The sequence below is a fragment of the Passer montanus genome, unplaced genomic scaffold, assembly GCF_014805655.1.
Source record: "Passer montanus isolate IOZ18808 unplaced genomic scaffold, ASM1480565v1 scaffold7, whole genome shotgun sequence".
NCBI lineage: Eukaryota > Metazoa > Chordata > Aves > Passeriformes > Passeridae > Passer > Passer montanus.
The window spans coordinates 5,405,907-5,432,383 of record NW_024372147.1 but is presented as its reverse complement, the minus strand read 5'-3'; the positions used below and the strand labels follow the sequence as shown (position 1 = coordinate 5,432,383).

Below are 26,477 nucleotides of genomic sequence, written 5' to 3'. Positions count from 1 at the left end.
TTCTGCAGACAATTACAATTCCTGTTACCCCATGAAGATATGTAACAACTTTGTGTTCTGCTATCAACTTCAGGGGGATTAAAAATGTGTCTGAAAATCAAACTGTAAGCTTTGCCAGCAGCAACACAAAGTTGCCTTCAAGATATTCTAAAATCAATAAAAATGCTGCATGTCGCTTTTAAAATTTACATAGCCTCTAAAACAAAGTAAGAATTTTAAAAAACCCGCTATTTTCTTTAAGAACATCTATCATTGGGACTGACATCAGGATCTTGCCATTTTATGCACTGTTTTATATCATTGTCTGAAGACTTTTGATATGACAGAAATAAAATGTCACTTTTCAGTCAGGTGCAATCTTTCTAGAATACCAATGAGAGCAAATCAACACACATAACCTCAATACATTATCATAACTTGTGTATTAATTGCAAAATACTACATTTCTACATCCACAGTACTTACACAGACAAAACCCAAGGCACTTTCTCTTTATGAAGCACAAGAATGGATTTTTGCATTGGATTGAATGGGGTGGGGTGACAAGCTGATTATTCTGAACAACTGGTTGTTGAGCTGAGTCACTATTTCAAAATGCTAAGAAGAAATATACAAGTGAATGCAGCTGACTACACAAAAAGAGAAGACAACTAGAATACAATTAAAATTTAAAGACACCAGCAGCACACACATTTTTCACATACTACTATTCTAACTGTTCCTGTAACACTGAGATTTTATTATCTGGCTCACCATGGTTTGTTTACTGTCAAAATAAATACTTTTAAATCTTTTTTGCACAAAAGAATTGGATATTTAATTTTTTTTTATTTATGAAATCTGGGGTTTAAAGAAATTCCCTGATCACCAGGGAAGTCCAGCATTGCACACACAAACTTTAAACATTCTACACCTTATCAAACTAGTAATTTATTTATTTTTAAAATACTTTAAATAAGGCAGCAACTTTAAATTAAAACATCAAAACTGCTAGGTAATCCCAGTTGTCTTCTGCTTTCAACTCTGTTGTCTCCAGACCACCCTAGCTGCTCCCCTGTCTATCTCCAGCTGCCAGTTCTTTAACTTGTGCAATAGCTTGATAACACATCTCCAAATTATTTGGAATAGTGAAGAAACACTACTGAAATTGTTCCGATTATGGTTTATTTGATGAATATGTCCTAGGATGTGGCAAGTCCATAAACTCCAGCAGGAAAGCAGGGTGAAGTTACTTCCTCCACAAGCTTATCTGCAACCACAAGAAGACTTGTGAAGCCACAGCTATGTGAAATGTGTTGAGTTTTTCAATGCACATGGATGAGAAGTAAATGAAAATTTGATGGACTTTTGTATGTATCTGCTTACTAATACACTGATTCACTGTGGTTCTAAAGCACTTAGCTAATGCAGCCCTAAAGTACTCTACTGCCCTCCTGGGCAAACAAATCCTACATACAAACAAAAAAAAATTAAAAACATAAGAGAAATGCACAGTGTCTTTTAGGGTAGATGCTCAATTAGAAATGGATTAACACATACTGCAATCAGTCCTACCAATGCACTTAACTCTCTGACATATACTACAACTACCACTAAAACTGTGGTTTGCTTGCACTCTTGCAAACAAACCACAAGACTTGTCATAGCTACAATCTTACAAAAAGAGAGTAACCAATTATTGCACAAACCAGGTATTTTTCCAGTTTATTGCTTCAAATTTTAAAGTCGTAATAACACTGTGTTTATTGGAAATGCTCTGGAAGCCATCCTGAGGTCTAGTTCAACAGTGGGTAACCACCAGCATTACCACAGTAAATTTGGTTGTACAGGTAGTAGCAACTGCGCAAGACATTTAGGTCTCAGCCACATGATACTCAGACTTCGTTTTCACCACCTACTGAGAAATCTTTTGATGAGTCACATTGTGGCTATATGGCCTCTCACCCAAACAGTACCTACTCAGCTAGGCATTATAGAAAGGAGAGAAAATGAGAAAATATATGGTTCTGAGTAAATTTACAATACAGACCAAGTTTCTAAAGTAAATTATATCTGTAATTACTTAAATAAAAATGAATTTTAGTGGCTGCTGTGGTAACTTTCCAGGGGGTTGCTATAGTGACAGGCAGAAGGTGCATTACTGAAGCGATGAGTATGTAATGAGCTGCTTGGACCTCCCTTGATGTCAGGACAAGCTGCCAGCATCTAGCAACATGCCCATGATCTGCACACTGACTAGACGCAGACGAAGATTTTTCCCAGTCAGCACCAAGAGCTAAGTAATTATTTTTAATGCACTTTACATCACCTATGACAAGGTCCAAGCTTTCAGCACACTTCAGGAAAGCTGCCAAGATATGAAGGTGCTAACAACACTACTGAAAGCAAGCACATGTCAAAGGTACTGTGGGTTCACATTTCCAAATACACAGCAGGAACAGGATTATGGGAGTAGACTGTACTTTCCTACATATATTTCCCATATGGAAATCAAGCAAGGAAATGAGACTCCGAAGCTTAATAAGCAGACCACAGTTGTTTTAACCAGTACAATTTTTTAATAAATTGGGTATGACTCCAATCACCATGAACAGGTAGCTCAATACTGAGCCTTATTTTTCTAGGCTACACCACCTAATGAAGACAGACCATCAAAACTTACTTGAATTTACTTTCAGAAATCAAGACCTTGGAGCACCTTCAACATGGGGCAGACACTTCAAAGTTCTACACCCTCCTCCAGCTATGAGCTACTACTTAACAGCATCTTTGAGCTCAGATTTTTCCAAGTAATCAGGTGATAAAGAAACATTTTCTAAGGACTAAATTCATAGGATGAATTTCTGTATCGTTAAACTATGTTGAGTATATAGCCTAACTGATCACGTGCAGGCAGTAAGGCATGGGCAGACAAAGGCAGAAAGGACACAGCCTTCAAAACATCTCTTCTGAGGTTAAAAATGAGACTAGTCTGCTCATCAGTACTGTCTAATAACTTTTCCTAAACTCAGCAGGTAAAACTGATGTAGCAAGGTGCTGAATTAATACTCACTGGTACACTATCATACCCTGGGCTTAGGAGTCTGAGAGACACTTTGAGCACAGAAGTCCCTGGAGAGCAGAATGCATCTGAAGCACTGCTGAGGAGAAAGGATCTGACTGGCACCATACCAGAAACACTATGTTATAAATCTTTAAATAAAACCAAACATGTTGAGATAGAAGTAATTATTGACACTGATAGAAAGGTCAGTATACAATCAGTGAAGATGACTTGTTATCACCCAACCAGCCAACACAGCTCTATAGGAAGAATGAGAGTACAGGGAACAGAGAAGGGACAAAACTCAAGAAATTCTACAAATTCTGTCGTTTATCATAAAAGTTTGTTAGTGATTTCAGTATAACCACAGTTAGAAAAGCAAGCATTACCAGTATAACCACAGTTATAAAAGCAAGCCTTCACAGGCAAATGCTTTCTCATTGCATTCAATGACAGATTTTGGTATGATAGTAACCATAAACATTTACATCTTTTCAACCCCAAAGGTCAGAGGTTTAATGCAAAAAAATGCTTTTTCCATAAGATTAAGATAAGATAGTTTCCATAAGATTTCCATAAGATAGTTCATGGGTATGACCCTCTCAAAATGCTCTATTTCATACACAGATAATAGACGTGCAAGACAAAATAGAAACCTAACCAAAGTTTATGACTAAGGATAATTAAGCAAGACATTAAGTAAGCTTTTATATACCTCTGACCTTTGGAGCCTTACTGTTCTGGAGTGGGGTGGAGCTATACTCCATACTGTTGCTGGGGTTTGGTGTGGTTTTGGGGTGGGGTTGGATTTTTTCAGTTTGTTCTGCAAACCTTTGAGCCAGTTGATGAGGCCACTCTCCTAAAAAACCCTAGCACTAATTTGGACCATGTGCTGAAAAACAAAAGCCTTTATTTTTTTTGCATCTTTGAGAAAACATACAACTGGCTTGACTTTCAAGAGCACATATGCAAAATGCTAAAGCTGCTGTAGCAGGATATTTCCTGGCTCATAGAGCTGCCAGAATAATTGACACAAGTGTTCTCTATGCTGAGAGGCAGCAGTCCAGTAAATGGAATTGATTTTCAGTGTACAAAACTAAATGTAAGCCAGTATTGTCTGTGTTCTCAGAACTTCTGTAGAGGTTTGCATTTCTAAGACTCTACCATTGATGAAAAGTTAAAGGAAATGACCAGTTTCCAGAACTATCTCATCTTAATTTGTAGTTTGAAGTGAGGTATGAAGAAGTCTGCACAGTGTTCTTTTTATCCATGTTCCACCTAAGTCCTACCTAGGTGTCTTCCTCAATTTCCTACCTCACTAAAAGCCAACCTTAGCAAAGGCTAAAAAGACATGTCACCAAATAAAAAAATCCTCATGCATATTTTTCTTTTTAGGAACTGTGGTGTAAAAATTATACAGTCATTAAGAACATGTTTGGTGCTGCATGAAAAAAACATGCCAAAATAAATACATATTGTATACTGCTTTACATAGTCCCACCTTCCTTTCTGAACTTCCCAAGTTGTGTTGCATAACCTGCAGTTTTTGTATGGAAAGCAGTACTTTGGTATGCACATCCCATTTTTCTTCAGACATTGCTTTTATTTTTGGGACTATATGTAAGGCATAAGATGGGATTATTATAGTTCTGCTGCCTGTACTTGATCTTTGAATTTAAGACTTTCATTTTTATTTGCTGTTTCTACTTTACTCTAAACTACACATAAAGATGTGTAAACTGTGAATACACAAAAGCAGAAGATCCTGCAATTCTACAACACAAAACACAAATTGCCCTCAAGTATCGCTTTAGAACCTTCAGGTACATTTTTTACAAATGAGAGTAAGCAAGAACTAATCAACAGTTTATTAAATAATAATGTACTTATGCATCTTTTAAATTATCACTATATGATTATATGGTTTTGTCACTAAAATTGATTGACTGCTACACAGATATCCCAGACAGTGGTTCAGAACTTGCTATCAGTACAGCTTCTTAGCAGGTCCCACTTTTGGACAGTATTACTACTTCTGAAAGACCTATCATTGCTGTGTGAATACCCTGCACCTTTATGAAATAAAAAAAAAGATTGCTAAAGGCAATGCCAAGAAATGGACTAAACTGTGTTAGCAAAAACTTAAGATTTATGTGCTGATCTTGCTCCCTGTGTACCCCCAAGCACATTGTATTTAACAGGCGCTAATTCCACTGAAATTTACCTGTTTCAGAAGAGTAACACAGAAGAAAAAATATATTTTTAGCTGACAGTATAAATGAATTGTTAGCTGAAGTTTTGAAAATACCTCAAACTCAAATGGAATACTATCATAGAAAAATTACTAGATGACCAAAGCCTTACACTTCCTACAACAAGTTTTACAAAAGGTGTACTTTACTGCGCAAACATCACTAGGTTTCATATCTTTCTTTCCTGTTAAAAATCAGTGATATATGGTGAATTATCTCAGACTCACACCCTCGAGCTCTTGTTACACAGTAAAGTATGGGAATCTGCATTTCTATACTAACTGTCCAACTACCTGAGCTCACAGTATATGCAAAGCTGTGCAACTGCAGGAACCAAGGTGTTAAAGATGACAGCAAATGCAGAAACAAAAGCCTGAAAGACTATACATGTATGAGAATGCAATGGCATGTATGACTAAAGAAGCAGTACATAATAACAAAATGTGCTATAGATATCCACTGGCATAGCTAACACACTAATGGGAAAATTGTATTTAATTATCTGAAGTGTTAGAAAACATAGCCATGGAAGGGAAAACAAACAGACATGCTCAGCACTTGTGTAGCAACCAGAAAGTCCTTGGTTGAAGGTACACAGCAGCCAAATACTTCAATTTCATGTGGCCAGAAAAAGATGAAATTAAAATTCTGAGCCAAGCAAGGCTGTGGGACTTTGTAGGTCTGAACGCTTCTTACATTTTGTTCACTAATGGTAAGCCCTTAGTGCCATATTGGAGCAATATGGTGATGAATCTTCAAAAATTCCAACTGCAACCCAAATTCTCCAATACAGAAGATATTGACTCTCCTTCCCTTAGGCTTTGAAAAGGTATGATACAATCAAACTGTTGAATGGTAACCTTGTTACATTTGGGTTAAGGTCTAGGCAGCTGGTACAGTATATTCTGAATTATCTCATCTCATCTCACCTCACACAGCTACTACTAAAGGCAATTCTCCCTGTTAGTTTACTTCTATCTCACATTGTGAGGCAGCATCTTAAAGGGAAGTAATTTGATGGTGATTAAGTGGCTAAGACACCCAATAATGCACACGGAAAGCAAATAACCTCTATATACATTAGGTGCTCTTGACTTTACTATGGAGAAGTCTAAAAGTTGATTTTAAAACAACATGAACATCCAAGCTTTCAAGTATCCAATGGAAAGGAAAGAGAACAGAATGAATTTGTTAAGCCTCCAATAAGTTCAAATCAACTCCCATAATGCAGGGAATTTTCTTTCTTAGACACTACCCCCACCTCTTCTAGTAAATATACACTGGATGTATTTTTACAGAGTACAAGCAGTGGGTTAAAACATTCAAAAATGAAGCTAACAACGACGAAGAATGACAAAACAGGTCAAAAGATGTCAGAAAATGAAAGCAATATGATATACAGGATATACTAGAAACTTTAAATGTAATTCAGAAACAATAAAATAACAGGAAAAAGACTATGTGTAGTAAGAGAATAATTTAGGTTGCAAAAGACCTCAAACATCCAACACTTATCAATCACCACTTATCAATCACCACTTGGACAAAGTTGTTGCACTAAGTACAACATCCAGTTACTTCTTGAACAACTCTAGGATGGTGACTCCACCACTTCCCTAAGCAGTCTGATCCAATGCTTAACAACTCTTTCCATGAAGAAATTATTCTTGATGCTCAGAAAAATTAACCTCAGCTGGTGCACCTTGAGGCTATGTCCTCTTGTCCTATCTCTTGTTACCTGGAAAAGTGTCTGACCACCAGCTGGCTAGCCCCTCCTTTCAAGGCAGTTGTAGAGGGTGGTAAGTTTACACCTGATCCTCCTTTTTTCCAGGCTAAAGACCCCCAGCTCCCTAAGCTGCTCCTCACAGGACTTGCACTGCAGACCCTTCACCAGTTCTGTTCCCTTTCTCTGGACATGCTTCAGCTCCTCAGTGTCCGTCCTGCAGTAAGGGGGCCAGAACTAGGCACAGGATTTGAGGTGTGGCCTCAGCAGTGCTGACTGCAAGGGGATGACCCCTTCTGCAGTCTTTCTGATACAAGAAATACCAGATGTGGTCCTGACAACTGCACTATTTATGATCCAAGCCAGGATGCCATTGGCCTTCTCAGCCACAAGCTGGCTTATCTTTGTCTGCTGTCAACCAGCGTCCCGAAGTCATCTTCTGCTGGGCAGCTTTCCAGCTCTGTGCCCCTGCCTGTATCACTGCCATGGCCTGCTGTGACCCAAGGGCAGGACTCATCACTTATCCTTGTTGAAGACTGATAGAAAAGAGCAATACAGGCAGCAGACTGAAAATACTATTACTACTACTACTACAAAAATACAGTGGAAAACCACTGAGAAGATGAGAGGCTTGTGCAAAGGATGAATGAAGAACACATCTGACATTGACACATACGCTTACCAGACATTGGCACATATGCTTACAAGAGAGCTGGTGGACAACAAACCATTCTGGTTCATACATCAGGTCAGAAGACAATGAGCACCAAGTGCTTTTTTCTGTCTTACTGCCTTGTGAATCCCAGTAGTAGCTTTAAAGCAATTTGTTTCCTTGCTTTGTGACATTTATGATGCTAATAAATTTGTTTGGGTGTTTTACTGGTAAATACACATACTGTACTTTTGAAACAATGTTTCTTTTGTGTCTGCTGATTTTTTTTAGTGGACCTACATACCTGGAAAAAACTCTACTTGCAAGCATAAGTATACATAGAGGCTTTTCTAAATACTAATATACAGTGATTAACAAGTCTAATTTAAAAGATTTTGCAGAAATCCATAGCATGAACTATAATAAAGTCACCAAATCTGCAATAACTCACAGGAGACTGGTAAACATGCTTAGCTTGAGAAAGAACCAATCAACTAACACATGTACCTTTTGCAAGACAATGTACTAGGAAGTTTTTTTTAACAGTTTCTTAATGATTATTCCCTACTATTTCTAATGGTACTCAAAAGATCCACTATGGTGCTGATTTAATTAAAAGTAGATCAAAACTATGGTATTCAGCACAATCTGATCTGAAGTAGTATCAGATCATTATTTCCTACTTAGGAGAGTAAATCTGTAGCTATCCTCTAAGGCAGAGCACACAATATACATACATTTATTTCAATTTTAAAACCAGTATCTCATCTGTTGTGAAACAAAGTTAGGACCTACAAATAGAAGAAATTCAAAATATGAGATGAACTCTGCCTCACCCTCTACTTAACTCTGCCATTCATTTCAGGACAGAAACAATGTGAAAATATATTGTCAGTAATGTGTGTCTAAAATTTTCTTATCACTGTTTATGCATCCTCAAATTCTTCTCTTTATGTAGTATTATATTTGTTTCCTTAGCACCTGAAACCAAAACAAAGTATTATATGTTTGGGGACAGTCAGAATCTCAACATACAAGAGAGATGCCATTATGCTTTGCACCACTCTACACCAAAATATACATTTAAAAACTATGGTTTGGGAAGGTAACCAGGACAGAGAACTGCACAGGACAACAGAAACCCTATGCATAGGGCAAAAGGAAGTCATGGTGTGGTGATAATATTGCAATGGATCTGAGGAGACTTATGTCATGCATCCATAGTCTTCAGCTGCCTAAATTCTATCAGCAAAATCCTAGCAAGTTTGTCTTGACTAATTCCCGTATAAAGTGCAGGACTAGATAAGGATGCTTAGGCTACTGTGCAGATAAATGTTGTTGCACATCTGTATTTCATGTCTAATGTCCTGCTACAATACACTTAATTGGAAGCTTCATTGTGCACCTTCTTAAGTAAGAGGCTTCCATTCACATACACATGCCAAATGAAAACTGGAATTATGTAACTGAAAAAAATTTTTTTCATTGCCAATACAGAAGTCGATATAGAACCCATGGAGGTTTTTGCCATGGCTTTAACAACAAAGCAGGCTGTGTCCTGTAGCACAGGTCAACATCAAAAGGCCATCATCTGTTTCTTTGCTAGCAGATGAGAAGTTTCACCTGAGCTGTATGCTACATCACTAAAAAATAACTAAGATTCATGGAACAAACCTTCAGGCGGACATCAGATTCCAGTGACAAATTTCACATGTTTTTTTAATCAGAGTCCAGTCCCAAGAAAAGGGTAACATTTCAGATATTTTTTAGTCACATATACATTTTTATTATTGTTGCTCTAGAACAAACAATTTAACCTGAAATGTTTTCCTGATTTCTTCCTGGCAGCCATGTTCCTTAAAGTTTAGACTTTGTTTCCATAATAGAAAGACAGTCCCATATGAAACAAATCCCTTTGTTTAGTACTCTTTACCTCACCACTAGGACTGCAAATGCCAGAGAGGGAAAACAGAATATCTGGAAAATAGGAGTTCTTAGACATTTCAATTTTTATTAATTGTGTGGAGGTCTACTTTGATTGCACTTCCCAGTATTCATTACTGTCAAACTACATTAAATTATTTTTGCCCATCTTACATTTGTGATTATATGTTGGAAGAGAGTAAATTGAATAATTTAACAAAAATCCCCCCCAAATTAATCATCCCTAGTGAGAATGTTAATTTAAGACTTTGAATGATCAGACTGTCATTTTGTAAAATAAGCATAGATATAATCCTAAAATAGATGCATACTACTCCTTAATTCAATTTAGTATGTGTATATTCAGCTATGCCTGTGCTGCATAACACAAGAAACATATACACAGACATATAATACAATAAGCTAAAAAAGTGAAAATCACTTTGTTAGAAACAGAAAATTATATCCAGTTGTTCATTGCTACCATGTACTTACTATTTAGTTGAATCTGATAATTGATATTCCCGTCGTCTATCATAACACTCCTGAATTCCAGGGTCATTCCATAAGCTTCTTATTGCATCTACATATGGGTTCTCAAAACTTGACACCTTCTCTACATCAACTTCTCGAACTAATAGTGCATGAACCTAATTCAAAACAAACAAAACAGTAAAATGTACCTCATTTACTATGTTTGCAGATAGCTCATATACAATGAACAATATTAATAATTCTTCACATTGGTTATATTACCAACATGTATGTTCAATTTGAAAAATATCATGAAGATGGTTGTGAAGATGCGAAAAGGAAGTAACTTGTAAGCTAACATCACAGGGAGTGAAGTTGCTCTTGGGAAAATTGCATCTTCTTAGACTTCTTTCTTTCTTTCTTTTGTGATACCAGTGTTACCATAACATTGGAACAAAGAAAAAATAAAAATAACAGACAAAATGGAAGGATTCTGTAAGTACCACCAAATCCAAACTGGTCATTAAGAACTAACTACTGATAGTTTCACTCAGTTGTTTCACAACCAAAATCTAGATGGTGTAGGTGACTGTTCAGTTCAATACACTTTGGACAACAGCAGACAACATTTTCCATGACCTTCTGGGAATATAAGAATTTCCCATTTATTTACCAGAAATCTTGTAAACACTTATTCAGTTCTTTTTGGAAAGCCAAGTCTCATATATTTAGGATCTTCTTCATGGGTTACTACAAGTATTTAAAACAAGATTCCAGAATAAGAAAACTGGAATTTTGGGGAACTGTAGTCACGACATTTCCACTTGAGAAGATACTGAAATAGCAACCATGTCTTCTCCTTCTTTATTCCACTCAGAAAACTATGGGCAGGGTTAAAAACTAATAATGAGCTTCAAGAGTCTTACAGTGTTATGCTGGTTTTCCTGACAATACTCTTGCTGCAATCCATTATATACTTGCAAAAGTGTTGTGGGGTTTTTTGTATATAGGATTCATCACCTCAGTCTTCTACTTATTATCTTTATTATCATATCTTATTTTTATAGTAATGGGAAAGTAATGGAAAATAATTTCCATTTTTCCAATGCAAAAGAATTCCCAAGTTTCTAGGAGATACCTGATCCTACAGAGCCTACTTCAAAAGACCTGAAAAAGTTCTAGTAATTCTAAGGAAAATGTTCATACTTTCTCTGTTCTTTGGTTTGTAGGACTATGTTAATGGTGGCTAGATTTGCATAAGACCAGTGATTTGACATTTCACTACAGTGAAGCACTTGCTTTCTTTGGCTCTTTGTGTGCATTTAAATTAAACTAGGTTCTACCAAAATGCTGTATATATTTTTCTGAACTACCACAGTGGTTATGACAACAATAGCAGTTAGCTGAATAAACTAAGTAAATAAAAATGTTTAATGCCAAAAATGTATTTCACTTTTCCAGCTATAGGAGAAACTAAATCAGTCATCTTTCTTTGGTTTGCCTTTTTTTTTGTAAATCAGTGTAAATCTTCAGAATGAAACACTAGCCAAACCTCTGTGGCAAAACTGCATCAATACAACCTTTCTATGAAGCAAAAATGCCCAGAGATCTATTAGAAGTCAGAAGACTGGGCTGTCATCTCTCCTGGACAATTCATGATACCACTGAAAATGGAAGGGTAAAGCAAACAAGAAGCAGAGCATGTTTTCCATAATGCTTGATTTGTAATAAACATGACAGAAAAGCCTCTCCATAACCATGGTACGGGAAAAGCCACAGACCCTTCTTCTCTTCGCTTTGTTTTTTTTTTTAATTTTTATGTTCGTCTCCTTGGAAAAGTAGGTACCACTTAAGGACTGGAGGGGATAACCACCCCAGAAATCTGATGTTGCCACAGGCTACTGCAGTCCTGTGGCTGAACTGAATTATGAACCAGAAACTGTTTTCAAGTCTGAAATTTCTCTCATAAAAACTGCAACAGGATTTCAGACCTAGCTGACATTCAGATAAAGAAAACCACTGACTGAACAGGAGAAACGAAGAAACAGTTCATCTGCTTGCTGCCAAATGTCTGCGAAAGGTGGTCTTCTTGTGAAACTCCCCCAAACCTGAATTAATTTTAATGGACTGATGGACAATAAAAGCAAAGTACAGTGAAGAACTACTTAAATGCTTCCTTACACACTATGTTTTTATTGCTAAAAATCATTCACTGCTTAACTTTGTTCAAGATCAGGTCACCACACAAAGCAGGAAAAAGAGAACATTACTGACACAGTTGGAATGGAAAATGTAATAAAATAAATACAATAATATCACTTTTCTTAAGCAATGTCTTTGGCTTCTGGATCATACTATGTGATACAAAAAATGTGAGTGAAAGCTAAAGTTTCAGTTTCACACACGAAGCAAGTTTGAATTTTCTACAGCAGTGATTTTTACAAAGTCAGGACCTACCCAAACAACATATTTAGTAAGTACATTTTCAAGAATTATATGCGCAAACATCTAAAATTATAACATACAAAAATTTGTGGGAGATCTCAGAAAAGAGATTTGAAGTAGCTTCTGATCCAAAATGTTTATAATTTAATGGATAACAAAACACTTCCCTGCCCATTTTACCATGGAATTTTCTTGTATTGATATTACTATATTAAAACGTTGATGTGACCTTCAGGTGTTCGTGAATACAAGACTTGCACATGTTCCTGCCTAAAAATCATGCCACAATTTTTATTTAACATCTCTAATTTAGGGTGCTTTACATTTTGGTAAAACATACTAAGACAGAAAATCATAGAATACCCTGAACTGGAAAGGACCCATGAGGATGATGAAGTCCCAACTTCCAGCCTGGTGCAGACTCCCCAAGAGTCACACCATGTGACTGAGAGCATTGTCCAAACACTTGTTGAGCTCTGCCAGGCTGGCACTGTGACCCTGGGGAGCTGTTCCAGTGCCCAACCATCCTCTGGGTGAAGAACCTTTCTTAATATCCAGTGTAAAACTCCCCTGTTGCAGAGTTTCATGCCATTCCCTCAGGTGCTGTCACTGTCACCACAGAGAAGAGATCAGTGCCTGCCCTTCTTCCCCTCATGAGGAAGTTGTAATTGCAATGAGGGCTTCCCTCAGTCTCCTCTTCCCCAGGCTGAACACACCAAGCAACTGCAGCCTCACACGGGTTCCCTTCAATGGCCCTCCTTTGGACACTCCCTAACGTTTTAATATTCTCGTATTCCAGTACTCAAAACCACATATTAGACTCAAGGTAAGGCCACCACAGTGCAGAGCAGAGCAAAGCAGGACAATCACCACATTCTAAAATCCCAGGTACAGAATGACAATGACCCAGCAACTTTGGATGACCCCAACACTTTCTGGTAGGCTGAACTTAAACACAACCATGGATGTCTACTGTAAGACTGAGAATACTGCAGCTGTCAGACAGTCAGTATGTGTATACGGTAATTTACATATAAGGCTGCCAGACCCTCACAAAACCTGTTAGAGCAGCATCTTCCTCACCATGTTAGAGCACCATCTTCCACTTGCAACATGAAGATATAAACAACAACAAAGGCACAAAGGAAGAAATAAGGGTGTATAACAGCTTCCTTATTTCCTCATAGTAAAAGGATGAAATCTCAGTTGGGTGAACTGAAATCCATCAGAATTTCAAAGTAACATACGCAGAACCTGTGTAAACTAACCTGTGACATGGATCTATGGTCACTTTAGTAATGCCATTACAGGGCTACTCAAGTGTTTAAAATACTACACAAACATGCAAATGAAAAGAGTGTATACAGTGTGCACTCTAAGTATTACACAACTCCTATGATTTCCCATAATTAAATCACATTTTAATAATCCTATGACCAAATCAGTTATTTGCAAAACACCCCCAATAATTAAGGTATGGAATAAGCAGATGTAAACTGTGCAAGTAAACAGTTCCATGAAGGAAGTAAACTCTTCCATGAAGGCAGAAAATTGTATACCATTTCTGTGGAACTACTCAAAAATCTTACATCTCCAAAAATTACTAACATAATTGTAGTATCGTGGGGCATTTTTTCACCTCCATGGAAGTCCTAATTACCAAATTATTTCCAATGTTTTGCCTGTGTCTGCTATGTAAGGCAATTTAACAGGGATAACATACCATTTCAGATATGTTAGCACTTCAGAGACTTGAGGCTTAATGTAAAATACAGATATAAAAAACAAAGTGACAGATACGAAAAGCAAGTTTTCAAAAGCAAAATGAAATTGAAACGTATTCTAATATTTGAAATTATTTGACTACATTTAATGAAAAACATTACAGTAATTTCTAGTTATCTTTTATTCCCTGTGCTGCTGCTGGACTATGAAGAAAAAATTGCTGAAACAAAAAAAATCTGTTATTTGAAGAGAGGGGGAACATCTCACTCCATCTCTCTGATACACAAGACTTAAATGCCACAGAGATAATGCAATAATCTCCTCAACTGCAGCGATGACAGAGGTAAAAGAGAAATTTCACATTCAGATTTTAAATATTAATTATCCTTTTATATTTTTCTCTGGCTCTAGTTGTTCCATCTACAGAACAATATAAACTACAATATGACGATTTAATAAACAAAATTATAGGCTCTTTTGTCCTCTCTGTTAAAAGTTTCATCATTCTAACTCTCCAGATCCTCAAGTCTTTTGCCTACTTTCTTTCTTAGAAGGTGAGATTATTAAGCACTACAACTTTTAAATGCTACAACTTGCTTCTTAATGACTGCATAGGGTGTTACACACTTCAAATACTGGCATGGCTATAAAGCTAGGCTGGAAGATGACATCACTGTGCAAAACTGAACAGCAGGTTGCAAAAACCTATGACAAAATAAATCGCAACTAATATTTACTTTTGTGTATGTGGTATGTTACATTTGCAATGGACTATAAATTAGCACTTTCATACCTCCTGCAGGTACCGAATGTAGCACCTTACATGAAATTTTCACACACTGGTCCTAAAGTTTTGCAGCTAGTGAATACTTTCCTGATGTGTGCTGTAAAAATGTGTCAATTTTGCTGCTGAGGATCCTAGAAACAGAAACAGCTTTATCCTATGGAAAACACTTATGCTTTGCAGAGCTGGGGAAATTCTACGGCTGACTTTCTGAAATATCTCTATGGATCAACCAACTGCCACATCCTTTCCACTGCTTTAGTAATTCACCCCCAAAGACCTGGTTTTGTGTTGTTAGGAGACTAGGTACTCTGCCCTGAAATTAGTCAGGTCTGCCTAAACATCCTACTTGTTTACATTCACTTCCAAAATACTTAAAAAAACCCAAACAAACCCCACACATGCAATTTTATTCCAATTGTAAACAATAGCTTCAATTACAGGATTCATTTATATATATTTAACTGCTTGATTAGCACTGTATGACATAATTCACAAATTCAGCTTATTCTCCAGGCTTTGCCAAATTTCTTTTTAAACAAAACAAAGCAATGAGTAAAATACAGTCCATGTAAGTAAAGAGAGATCAAAAACAACTAGCAAAAAGTTGTTTTTACTAAGTTACTACTGGGTTTAAATACTAAACAGTCTCATTAAGTCATGTTTTGACTTGTTTTCTAAATATGACTTTTACTGACAAATTTTCAAAGTTTTCAGCAGCTGATAAAATTTTGGGATTAACGCTTTGGTTCAGATAAATCCTTAATATTCCCAAGGATACAATGGAACATACCTACTAATGTTCTGACATTTTTAAAAATTAATTTTGGCATTTGAATTCTAACACTGATAATCTGAACATAAAACTAAACCAAATGTTTTTCTTTTAGACATTGTAATTTATTGCTAGTGACTATCTCATCAAGTCCTCACAATTAATAACTGACAAGGACAAACAGGTAAAATCATCTTCTAGCAATGAAACCTATTTACAAATTTAAATCAAATCTTCAATGACAGAAACTAACAAAAACCATTTCAAATTTGAACCAGCATAGGCAAGAACTGGCAACAAGCTCTCCTCTCAACAATTTTTGTAGCTAAAAGGAATTCTCTAAATTACTGCTTCATCTATAAAAAGATAGTATTATCACCAAGTAATCCTCGAATATTTACAGAAACACACTCAAGCATGGAGCTCTAAGCAATCTGGTCTAGTGGAAGATGTCCTTGTCCACAGCAGGGGTGTTGAAACTGGGTCATTTTTAAGATTCCTTCCAGGCCATTCTATGTATCTACAATAATATCTTCTGACAGATATCAATGTTCTAAGTATTTTTTCCTGTTTTTTTTTCTCTTTTATTGTGTATGTTGTCTTCTTTTTTCTCCTGAGGACAACTTTTAAGCTGAGACCATCCAACCATTATTGTGCTATAATCCTACAAATAACTACTGTACACACATATACCAGAATACTTCTCCTACTTCATAAACATCTCAGTTTTTTAGACCTTTACAATATGCTTCACTGTTTTTGAAGAACAGTGCTCCATAAGTCTTGCAAATGGTACACTTTTCTGCCAAATTTTTGTATAGTGGTTCAGTTGAATTTATGGAAGAAAATGTAGTGGAAACATGGACATGCTGAAACTTTCATTCCATCTGCAAGAAAAACTGGCTGTACTTCACAAGCCTCCAAGAATCTGCTATCTCAGTCAATCACTGCAGTAACTACTAAGTGCATGAAAAAAAAATTAAAATAGAAGAATAATGTTCCAGTACTAATATTCTCACTTAACAGGCACACCATTGAACAGATCTCCCATAAGCCTCACTCCTGTGCCTTGGTCCCACACTACAGACTTTTTTTAAGAGCACGAGCAGTAACAGCCTTGCTTGGTCTCATGGATTCAAACACCTAGAACTGGGAAGATGATGCACCTCTTCACAGAGGTCATGGCCAGTTGATTCAGACAGTTTAGCATCAACTTGCTTACACAAAGAAACTGCAGGAGCTGCACTGCATTTCAGGTCTGGAGAAGAACCTATGGTGAACCTAGGGCACAGGGAAACAAACAGCAGGCTCCTTTTAAGGGAATGTCCTGGTTTTGGCTGGGATAAAGCTAGTTTTCTTCTTAGCAGCTCATACAGTTTTGGATTTAGTATGGCAATAACGTTGATGTCACACTGATGTTTTAGTTGCTGTTAACTATATTTACTCTAAGTCAAATTTCCGATGCTCTGTCAGTCAGCAGGTGCACAAGAACCTGAAAGGCAGCACTACCAGGTGATCTGAGCTATCAAGAGGATATTCCATACCACAGAATGTCATGGCCAGTATATGAACCAGGGGAAGTCAGCTGAGAGGCGGCGATCACTGCTGGGGAATGGGCTAGCCATGGTTCAGCAGGCGCTGAGCAGTTGTACTTGTTTCTCTTGTTCTCAGCTGTCTTGTTTCTCTTAGGTTTTGTTTGTCTCTTGCTCTCCTTTTCATTCCTATTATTATGATGTTTTATTTTGATTCAATTATTAAACTGCTCTCAGCTCAGCCCTTGAGGTTTACTATTTTTTTTATCTGACTCTTCTCCCCACCATGGATGCAGCGATCAAGTGTCTGTGTGGTAAGCAGTGCTAGGCTGGGATTAAACCAGGACAAGGAAACAAGTAATCGTATCTGTGTTGTAATTCAGGAGAGAAAGTACTATGTGGAAAAATAATCCCCTACACAACTCATACTAATTAGAATTGTCAGATTATTTTTAAAATAAAAAAAGCACATAGAAGTATTTTGCCTCCATATTTTTAAGCCACACTTCTTTATCTTCAAAGAAGCAGAGTGCCCTCTGCTGACTAATATATAACAGCAGAGGCAGTTATTTCAAACTGGTATTTCTAGAAATAGCTGAGAACTTGGGATGGTCCCTTTCAAAATAATGAATGATTCCAGCAGGAATTTTCCTCTCAAAAAACTGCAATTAACTTAAATGGTCACATTTGTGTGCTGTCCAACCAAGAAGATTGTCCTTCTAAACAATTACCTCACTTCTTGGAAGTAAACTCTAAAGTGAACTTCAGACTTACCCTAGGCATGCAAAGATACGACACCCTATCACCTATTATTTTGAGTGTGCTCATTAGTCCCTTGATGTTTAGAACAATGAGTTGGCAAGACTGAAGTAAGGGGGCAAAATGTAATCTCAGATGAAAACCTGTTGTTTAGAACAGGGTCATACAAGAATCAATTTAGCCCCAAGATGTTAAAGATAGCAAGCCAACATTATTTTCTCTAGAGATATCACAGACATATTATACCATGGTGATGAGTAACTATTTGAAAAATGCCTTGAGGGAAAATTAAAATAAAGTTTTCTGCCATGTGTGACCTAAAAAAGTGATACTCTCCTTATAAATTAGGTACTATCTTCTCCATTCCTAGAAATGCACTGTATTTGTGCAGGCTGGTATCAGATGCCAAGAAGAGCTTATTTAAAGGAGGGTGGCAAAACAATGCTGACTCCTCTTTCAAGGCTTCAAGCAAAACACCGGTCCTGAAATATGCTGCCAACTTATATCATTAGGAAGGAGGAAGAAAAAAACAATAAAACACATCTTTACAATACTGAAAATATTGAAACAAGTTTTTTATTTTTAAGAGCTTGAAAAGCTACTCACTTTGCTGCCTGGTGTGTGTAAAACTGATTCATATGTATTTTTCAATTATTGACTTAGCTTATTAACTATCAGTATTTACAGTGAGGGGTCACAATAGCCTTTTAAACAACCATATGGGTAGGCTTATTTATCCACCAAAGCACAATTGGATGAGACTCCAATTAGTAAGAAATAAGGCTTGTTTTTTATAAATGTACCATCAGTCATCACATGAGAGGAAATAGATTTTTGAAGGGTTATGTTTGTGTCCTTATAGTACATTTTTAATAGCACACAGGGCTTATTTGAAAGCCTGTGCTTTCAATAAGAATGACATCTATGTGAAGGTAAACAAAGTTGAGGGCTTTTTTGAATTAATTTTGATTAAATTTTATCTGGAAGAAGTGGGAGGTGAATAACACAGGTGTAGAAGTCACAAACACAGACTACTGAGAAAAACTGTCTCCTCATTACTAGTATAGCAAGGCTTCTGAATTCAGTCACCTAAGCCTGTTCTTCAATATACCCTGGAGATTCTCCAAGCAACGAGACGAAGATCTAAAAGTGAACATGAATGATGAAGTAAACAGTCAGATCCAGACAATCACATCACGTCTCCTGGAGTCAACAGGTTCTACTTAGCCAGAAATATCTAAATTTACCCTATTAATTCTGTCCTTTTTTGTTGTTTGTTAGTTTCAGAAATGTCCAAGGAGATTTCCCAGAAAATCTCCAAAACAAATTTATCAAGTTAATTTAGGTAAGCTGTTGATGTAGAAAAGGCATGCTGTTTGAGTTATATCCTGCTAACCAGAAAGAACGTTTATTAATAGGCCTTATCTACCCTGTTCACAAGTATTATCAGAGACAGGCAGCTACTTAGGAAATCAGCATGCAACTACAACACACAAAGAAAGAAACATTTTTAATTGAAATTGCAGTATTAATGCAAATGCTGGTAGTAAGACTGAACTGGATGGTTAACAAAAATAACCTGTAATCAGTCTTCAGAACAAAATAATTAATTCACCCTAAGAAAAAAAAGACAGGATTTTGTTAAAAAAGCTAGCAAAGCATTCTTGCTTTATCACCTGATGCTATCATCAAAATTGGTTTTGTTCAGTGGGCTTTAAACTCTCTATCAATATGAAAATAACCCTAATTCCTTTTAGACAGGGTAAGTAAGTATTTTGTTTCAGACTTCTGCCATAAAATGAATCACAAATTGGATTAAACATTAATAACATTTAGCTTCACTGGATAATTATAGCACATTGATTTAATGCAATCCCCCACCTGCAGAACACATCTCCAACTAGGAACACTTTTGCATTTTTGCAGGTAGGTCAGGACATTATTAATCAAATAAAAGAGAGCATTGCTGGAGGGGAGGAATCAGAAGAAGCTCTGTGCTGGTTTTGCAGCCACCCAACACGTTCTTTAGAAGAGTTGATCACTAAATCTGCAAAGCACCACAGACCCACAATCACTCAAATTTGTACTCATGGTGACTGATTTGACAGCCCATGCCAAAGCACCTGGCAGTTTGTGCATCTAGGTATGTGACCACTGATGTCCTTCAATAATCTCTGCAATGTTACATACAAAGCAGCAGGAGACTTGCACAGGACAAAACATTCTTCCATAACTGTCATCACAAATCCCAACATGGAAATGCTATCAGAGGAGGGTAAAAGTTTAAAAGGTTAGATAGCTGGAGAATACATGATAAGGACACAGCTCCGCCACTTTCTTTGTACATTGGTGAGCTTTCCTTCACACTATAGTTTTCATGCTATTAATAACATATATTCAAATGAGTGATTTAAATTACAGATTTAGTTAAAAAGGCCAAAACTGAACAGACAGAGAGATGTCTTAATGATGCATGTTAACCTGGTAACTATGGAATGTAATATGGATTGCCCCTTGTAATAAAGTCTGAATTTTATTATTTAAATGCATTTATATATTGGTTCAGACATCATCATAACAACTTTAGAGCACCTCCTATTATATAAAAGTACTCTCTGTTGCAATCTGTCATACCATCAAAACTGGGTTTTAACCAAAACCGACTGGCTGTGGATTACAGTGGATTTACAGTAGCTGGATAATTCGCTACACTGGCATCACATTGGTGGCGTTATGTTTAATTGTTTAAGAATCAATTGATGGAAAGCTGGAAAATTCACACTACAGTTCTAAGAAAATACTAGAGTTTCTCTCCTCTGTGTCAAGGGACAAAGGAACCACAGAACTTATGTTTTCCAGAAGATTTCAGTGCTGTTTCCCCTGCATCTTCTTCGTTTCAGCGACCTCCTCTGATAGCACATTAGTTATTTCAGCTGTTAAACTGCTCCACATTGAATTGTTTAAAATTTTAGAATATGGCTTTAAAAGCTGTCTTAGGTTGCAATGCAAGATGTACCCAGAAGTATGTTTTCTATTACAATCTGTTAAAACCAGGTGGGGCAGTGTTCTTTATCTCTTCCAGGACCCATCCTCCCTCCAGGGGGATATCTTCTGTTAATTGGCCATTGAATCTCACTACATGACTGATAAAATTACATCATTCCATTGTGAGATGCTTCACCCAGGGGGAGGAGCCAAGCATTCCTACCTGGATAAAAATCTGATATTTGGAACACCACAGTCAGCCTTTTCCCACTGGATTCCCAGAGGAAGACTTGACCCATCTACACCACCACTGGACTTTCAGAGGAAGATGAGACCCTTCTACAGGATCACTGCTTCAACAGAATCAGATTTGTCACTTCAAAAGAACTGCAGCCACCATTTAATCAGACTTCTATCAACAGCCTGACTAACAGGGTGTCAGGTTGTATTTTGACTCTGTTAGTGTTTCTGTATTATTGCACTTATTTTCCTATTAAATCGTATATCTGACTTTGGATCCCCCATTGGTTTGCTTTCAAATCAGCACAAAGCCCAACAAAAAACGGTTAGAAAACAGGATATCAAATTCTGCTTTAGGATCCCCCATTGGTTTGCTTTCAAATCAGCACAAAGCCCAACAAAAACCACAACAAAAAACCCTTAGAAAACAGGATATCAAATTCTGTTTTCAGATTTTTTTCCATGCAGTAATCAGTCCTCTACTTTGATGAAAAACAGTCTTATTCTTCAAAATTTAGCTTTTCACAGTACAGACTTCCTTATTTAGAAGACCTATGATAGAGAAAGTTGCCAGTATATACAGAGATCCCAGTAATTCACTACCAAGAGAAGTATTTGTTCAAATGTAAATTTGGATCAGCAATCACATTCACCTTTTCCTAAAACACTAATTACAGAACAGTAAAATCATTCCATTCTATAAAGGAAAAAAATTAGCATTTTGAGGTCAGCAATTCTTTTGCACTTGTTAGGCCATACTCTTTTCAGTTTAAGTGGCAGAAATCTGGAAGCGTCCGCAGTGTTTCCTCCTTGGGGTCAGCCCATGACTCAAGTTTAATGGAGGGAAAAAAATCACACAAAGAACAAAACAGTTTGGACAAGAACAAGCAGCTCTATCTTTGCACACTTCTGTGGCTGCTGGTCTGCAGAAGACATCTCAGCCTCCTGCACCACAATATTACAAGTATTGCATAGTGCTGAGAGGTCCCAAATAATGCTTCAGTTCTGACAAGCCACTTGGAAAACACCTTAGCGAAGAGAAAAGTTAAGTAGGTTTGTTAAACTGCAGACTGTTGACAAGCAAACACATGTCTAATTAGAATTCAGCTCTAACCCAATGAAGATCGAGGATTTGACAAGGAGTATCATCAAATTGTGTTTATATACATTTGCAGTTGGTGTCTCAGTCCTTCCAGAGATGTACCACTGGTTGTGTTTCTCCCACAATTTATTGTCTAACAGGAATCCACAAATTCTGTTAAATCTCCTTGCAACTCCCTTGCTGTAACTGTAAGAAAAGCCTTTAATCAAGGAAAAAGAAATAAAGTGCTCAGTCATTATCAGCCTTCAAATATACACACCCTTCTTCACCTTTACAACTTACAGAATCAGTGGCAACGTATTTGGTCTGACACTAACACTTCCATGTCAAGAGAAAAAGGAGAACAGGGAAGCAAAAGAAAGGGAATTAGCATCAAGATATAATTCTCCAACTTTTCAGCTGTTTTGCAGCTTCATCTTCTGTCCACTGAAATCTAAAGGCAAATAACTTTTACTGAATAAGGACTGCAGAAATCACTACAGAAATCCTACAAGCATAAATTAGGCAAACTCCATCAGGGTCTTACAGAGATCTGTAAGTTTTGTTGTATTTATCCCACTCCTTAACTTGTCTTGGATCAGACCATATTGGAAATACATCAACCCTTTATATTTGATGAATGACAGTAAGCGGTTTCAAAGGCTGTGCTGCCTAATGACAAGTTTTGTTAGTTCAAATTGCCTGGCAATCCTTCTGTGAGCATTATTGTGAATTCCATGGCCTTTATTTACAGCAAGTCTTCTGTTCATACAAAGTACAGCTCCTAAGTGCATTTTCCTGTTGCATGTGCCACAAAAAAAAGCCCAAAAGAACAAAATCAGTCAACTGACTGAACAAAAAAAGCCAACCCAAAATAATGGCAACAAGGATGAAGAGACGGGAAAGGAAATGACATTTTTAAAGTCAGTATCCTGTGGGCAGTGTCAACTCCTACACTCAGAAGATCATACAATTATAATTATAAAAGGAAGACTGTGTACCCTGAAGTCAGGGAAATTGTAAAAATACCCCTAGAATATTTAAACTGATGCTGCTATACTGGTCTCCCCCACTTTCATACAGAGATTTAGTGGGTGAAATAAGTAATTTCTTATTTAATAAGAATACCAGAGAAACACAGCTCTAACCATATGGCTATAGATTTTTTTACTATTGGTAAAAAAATTTACTATTTTACTTTTTAAAATAGTACTATTTTAATAGCACTTTTTAAAATAGTACTATTTACTATTTTACTTCATGGTAAAGGCACCACCATATTGCCTTGTTTCATGTTCGATCACCTAAAGGATCTTATTACACGTAAGGACAGCCCAGTATTAAATGTTCAAGTGATATACCAGCATTACCCACAGTGACAGAAAAACAACTGTTGAACCTCAGACACACACCCTCAAAAAAACCTGAAGACAGATGATCTAAGTAGCTCTTTTCACCAAGAGTCCTTGTCCATATTAATGCTGGTCTTTCCTCCCAACATGAATAAATAAACAAAGATGTTGGAACAAGCAACAGCCAGAACAAGAACTCAGAGGAACAAAATTACTCATCCAAGTAGCCTGCCATGAGTTTGTGATCCATAGGCAAATGGCATCAAACAAAGCAGGAGCAGCTGTTCCTCCTAAACTGTGTAACAATGGAGATGCCTAACATTTTCTAGAGAGTTGAAGAAGCTGGGCATGCCCAGTGATTCTACACTTTCATAATTAAATTGTGAATTGCAATTGCAGACTACCAGGGACTGAATTTTACTATGTACTATATTTGGTAATCCCTAAAGTATGTTGTCTGAGTCAGGATGCAAAAGAAAAGCTGAAACTGAAGAATCTGGTGATGATAATAACCGCAACTAAACCAGGATGGAAGCTGATAGAAGAAAAGATAATTTATGATCCCTTTTTTCATTCCTACTTCCATTGCCTTTAGGTCACATTTCAAAGAAGGCTGACACCAATCCTAAATCCCAGAAAAGGTCACCATTACAATTCCCATCTCAACACCTAAACTTTGACAACAATACCGTGTATCTTAAATCTTTACTTTTCGTACTAAGCAAACACATGTACTTAAGCCTAAAAAAACTTATGAAGCTGCTTGCCAGAGAGGTGATAAATAGTCCATTCAGCTGATCCTCAAGACATAAGCATCATCACTTCGGTTACAGTCATATGCAAACACCACACACATTAATATGACTGTGAGAAACCAGAAAGTCACTATGATTAAAAGAAACTGCAGAAACCTTTTACACAAAAGTACTACAGGAACGTATTTTACAAAAAGGTAATTCACATCTACAATCTTAACAAGTCACTGTGTTAGGTATATCACAGGAAACAAAACTTTCTGTTCAAGCTACAATTTTGTGGTCTGTTCACCAAATTTAAAACAAACTAATTCTTCTATATTTGTACGAACCTTAATTTTTAATTTTCAGAAGTCCCACACTATTGTAATCACTTACTCTGGACAACAATTACCTGAATGAGCCTATCTGAATCCTAGGGGTTTTTTGGTACAATCTGTATCATCAGCAAAGCCAATTCTGCAACAGTAACTCCGGAAGAGAAAAAAAGGCTTTGGGAATTGCTGAACATAAAGGAACAGAACAGACCTAAGGAGAAGCAGAAGAGCAATACTTAATAGTATGAATAAACGCCAGACACAGCATATGTGCTTCACTACTTTTAAATGGTGTGGCTGGAAATAGTTCAAAATTCTTAGTGCAAATGAAAACATGGAGCTACGTTAGAAAACAGTGAATAGAGGAAATAGTGTGAAAGAGGACCTGAGACTGCCATTTCTCAACACTGCACTGGAGTTTCTCCAAAAGGCAAAGAGAAAGCAGCTCCAGTGTCTTGAATGAGGACCTTACAGTGAGCTGTATCTATTGACTTACCTGAAAAATATTTATAAACTAAAGAGGGTGATTAGGAAAAAAACGAAGATAAAAAGGAGCCAAGAAAAACTTTGATATAAAAATTGCTTTCCTTGGCATCATGTGAGATGGGTGAAAGGGCCTTCATCTTCTAACTAAAATCTATGATTTCACTCTTCTGATCAATACAGACAAAAACAATTGTCTTTAACCTGAAATCACTCATTCAGAGCAGACTACCTTGCCTGCATCATCCTGAAGATTAATGTGTCAGCTACCACTACCATTACTTAATTGGCACGAAGAAGACTTTGATATAAAAAACTATCAAGCATATGCAATTGTGTTAATGCAATGGTATGCTGCTGGGGGAAGAGAGACTTCTGGTAACTTTGGAGCCATACAGCAACCTTCTGAAATCAGAACTATTAAGCAGACCAGCCAGTGAAAGTGAAAGCTGTAGAGTAAAAATTCCAGCAAACAAACCATGAACACACTCATGAACTTGTCACCACTGCATCCTCACCAGTACTGTTTACCTTTTTCACCCATACCTTGTTCCTCTTAATCACTTCCTCAGATAACCTTCCACTACCCATTACTTTATTTTTATCCCACACTAAGCTCTCAAAACTTAACAGATATACTCAAGTAATTGTATATGAACAGCTCTGACTGACAGCTCTGTCTGCAATTTTAAACTCTTGATTGATGACGGCCTTGTAGATAAGTCGATAAACTAGCCCCCTTTGAGGAAAACACCCAACAACAAGTAACACATCACTTGTTACTGCACTGCAAAACTAACATTCTTTCACCTTCTGTTGGAGCACAGCTCAGTAGCCAGACATTTATGCCTTAACTTTCTTTAAAGATGTAAGACTGTTTTGAGTCCTTTCAAAAAGCTTGTAAGTAATTTAGATTTTACATTCCAGAACATCAGTTTATCATATAAAAAAGAGAAGATCAAACAAACAAAGGAAGAGGTACTGTCTACTGAAACCTAAAGGCAAAAAACTCCTGTCATTCTGTACTGAATTCTGTACTGTAGACAGGAACAGCCGCTTTATTTTCTGGACATAAAACCTAGATATTTAAATTGAGTTCACTCTTTCGGCAGCACAAGAGCTCTTAATGAATCACATTTACTAGATTCCAATGCTGCATACATTTATCATGCAGTTC

General features: G+C 36.9%; 1 protein-coding gene across 1 annotated transcript in view; it reads right to left on the bottom strand.

The window, feature by feature from the left end:
* Positions 1-26,477, bottom strand: part of LOC120511925 (guanine nucleotide-binding protein G(q) subunit alpha) — a 121,045-nt gene that overhangs the window by 28,889 nt on the left and 65,679 nt on the right. Inside the window, exon 3 of the mRNA XM_039729584.1 lies at positions 10,089-10,243. Coding sequence (XP_039585518.1) covers positions 10,089-10,243 — 155 coding nt within the window. The remainder of the gene's footprint in view (positions 1-10,088; positions 10,244-26,477) is intronic.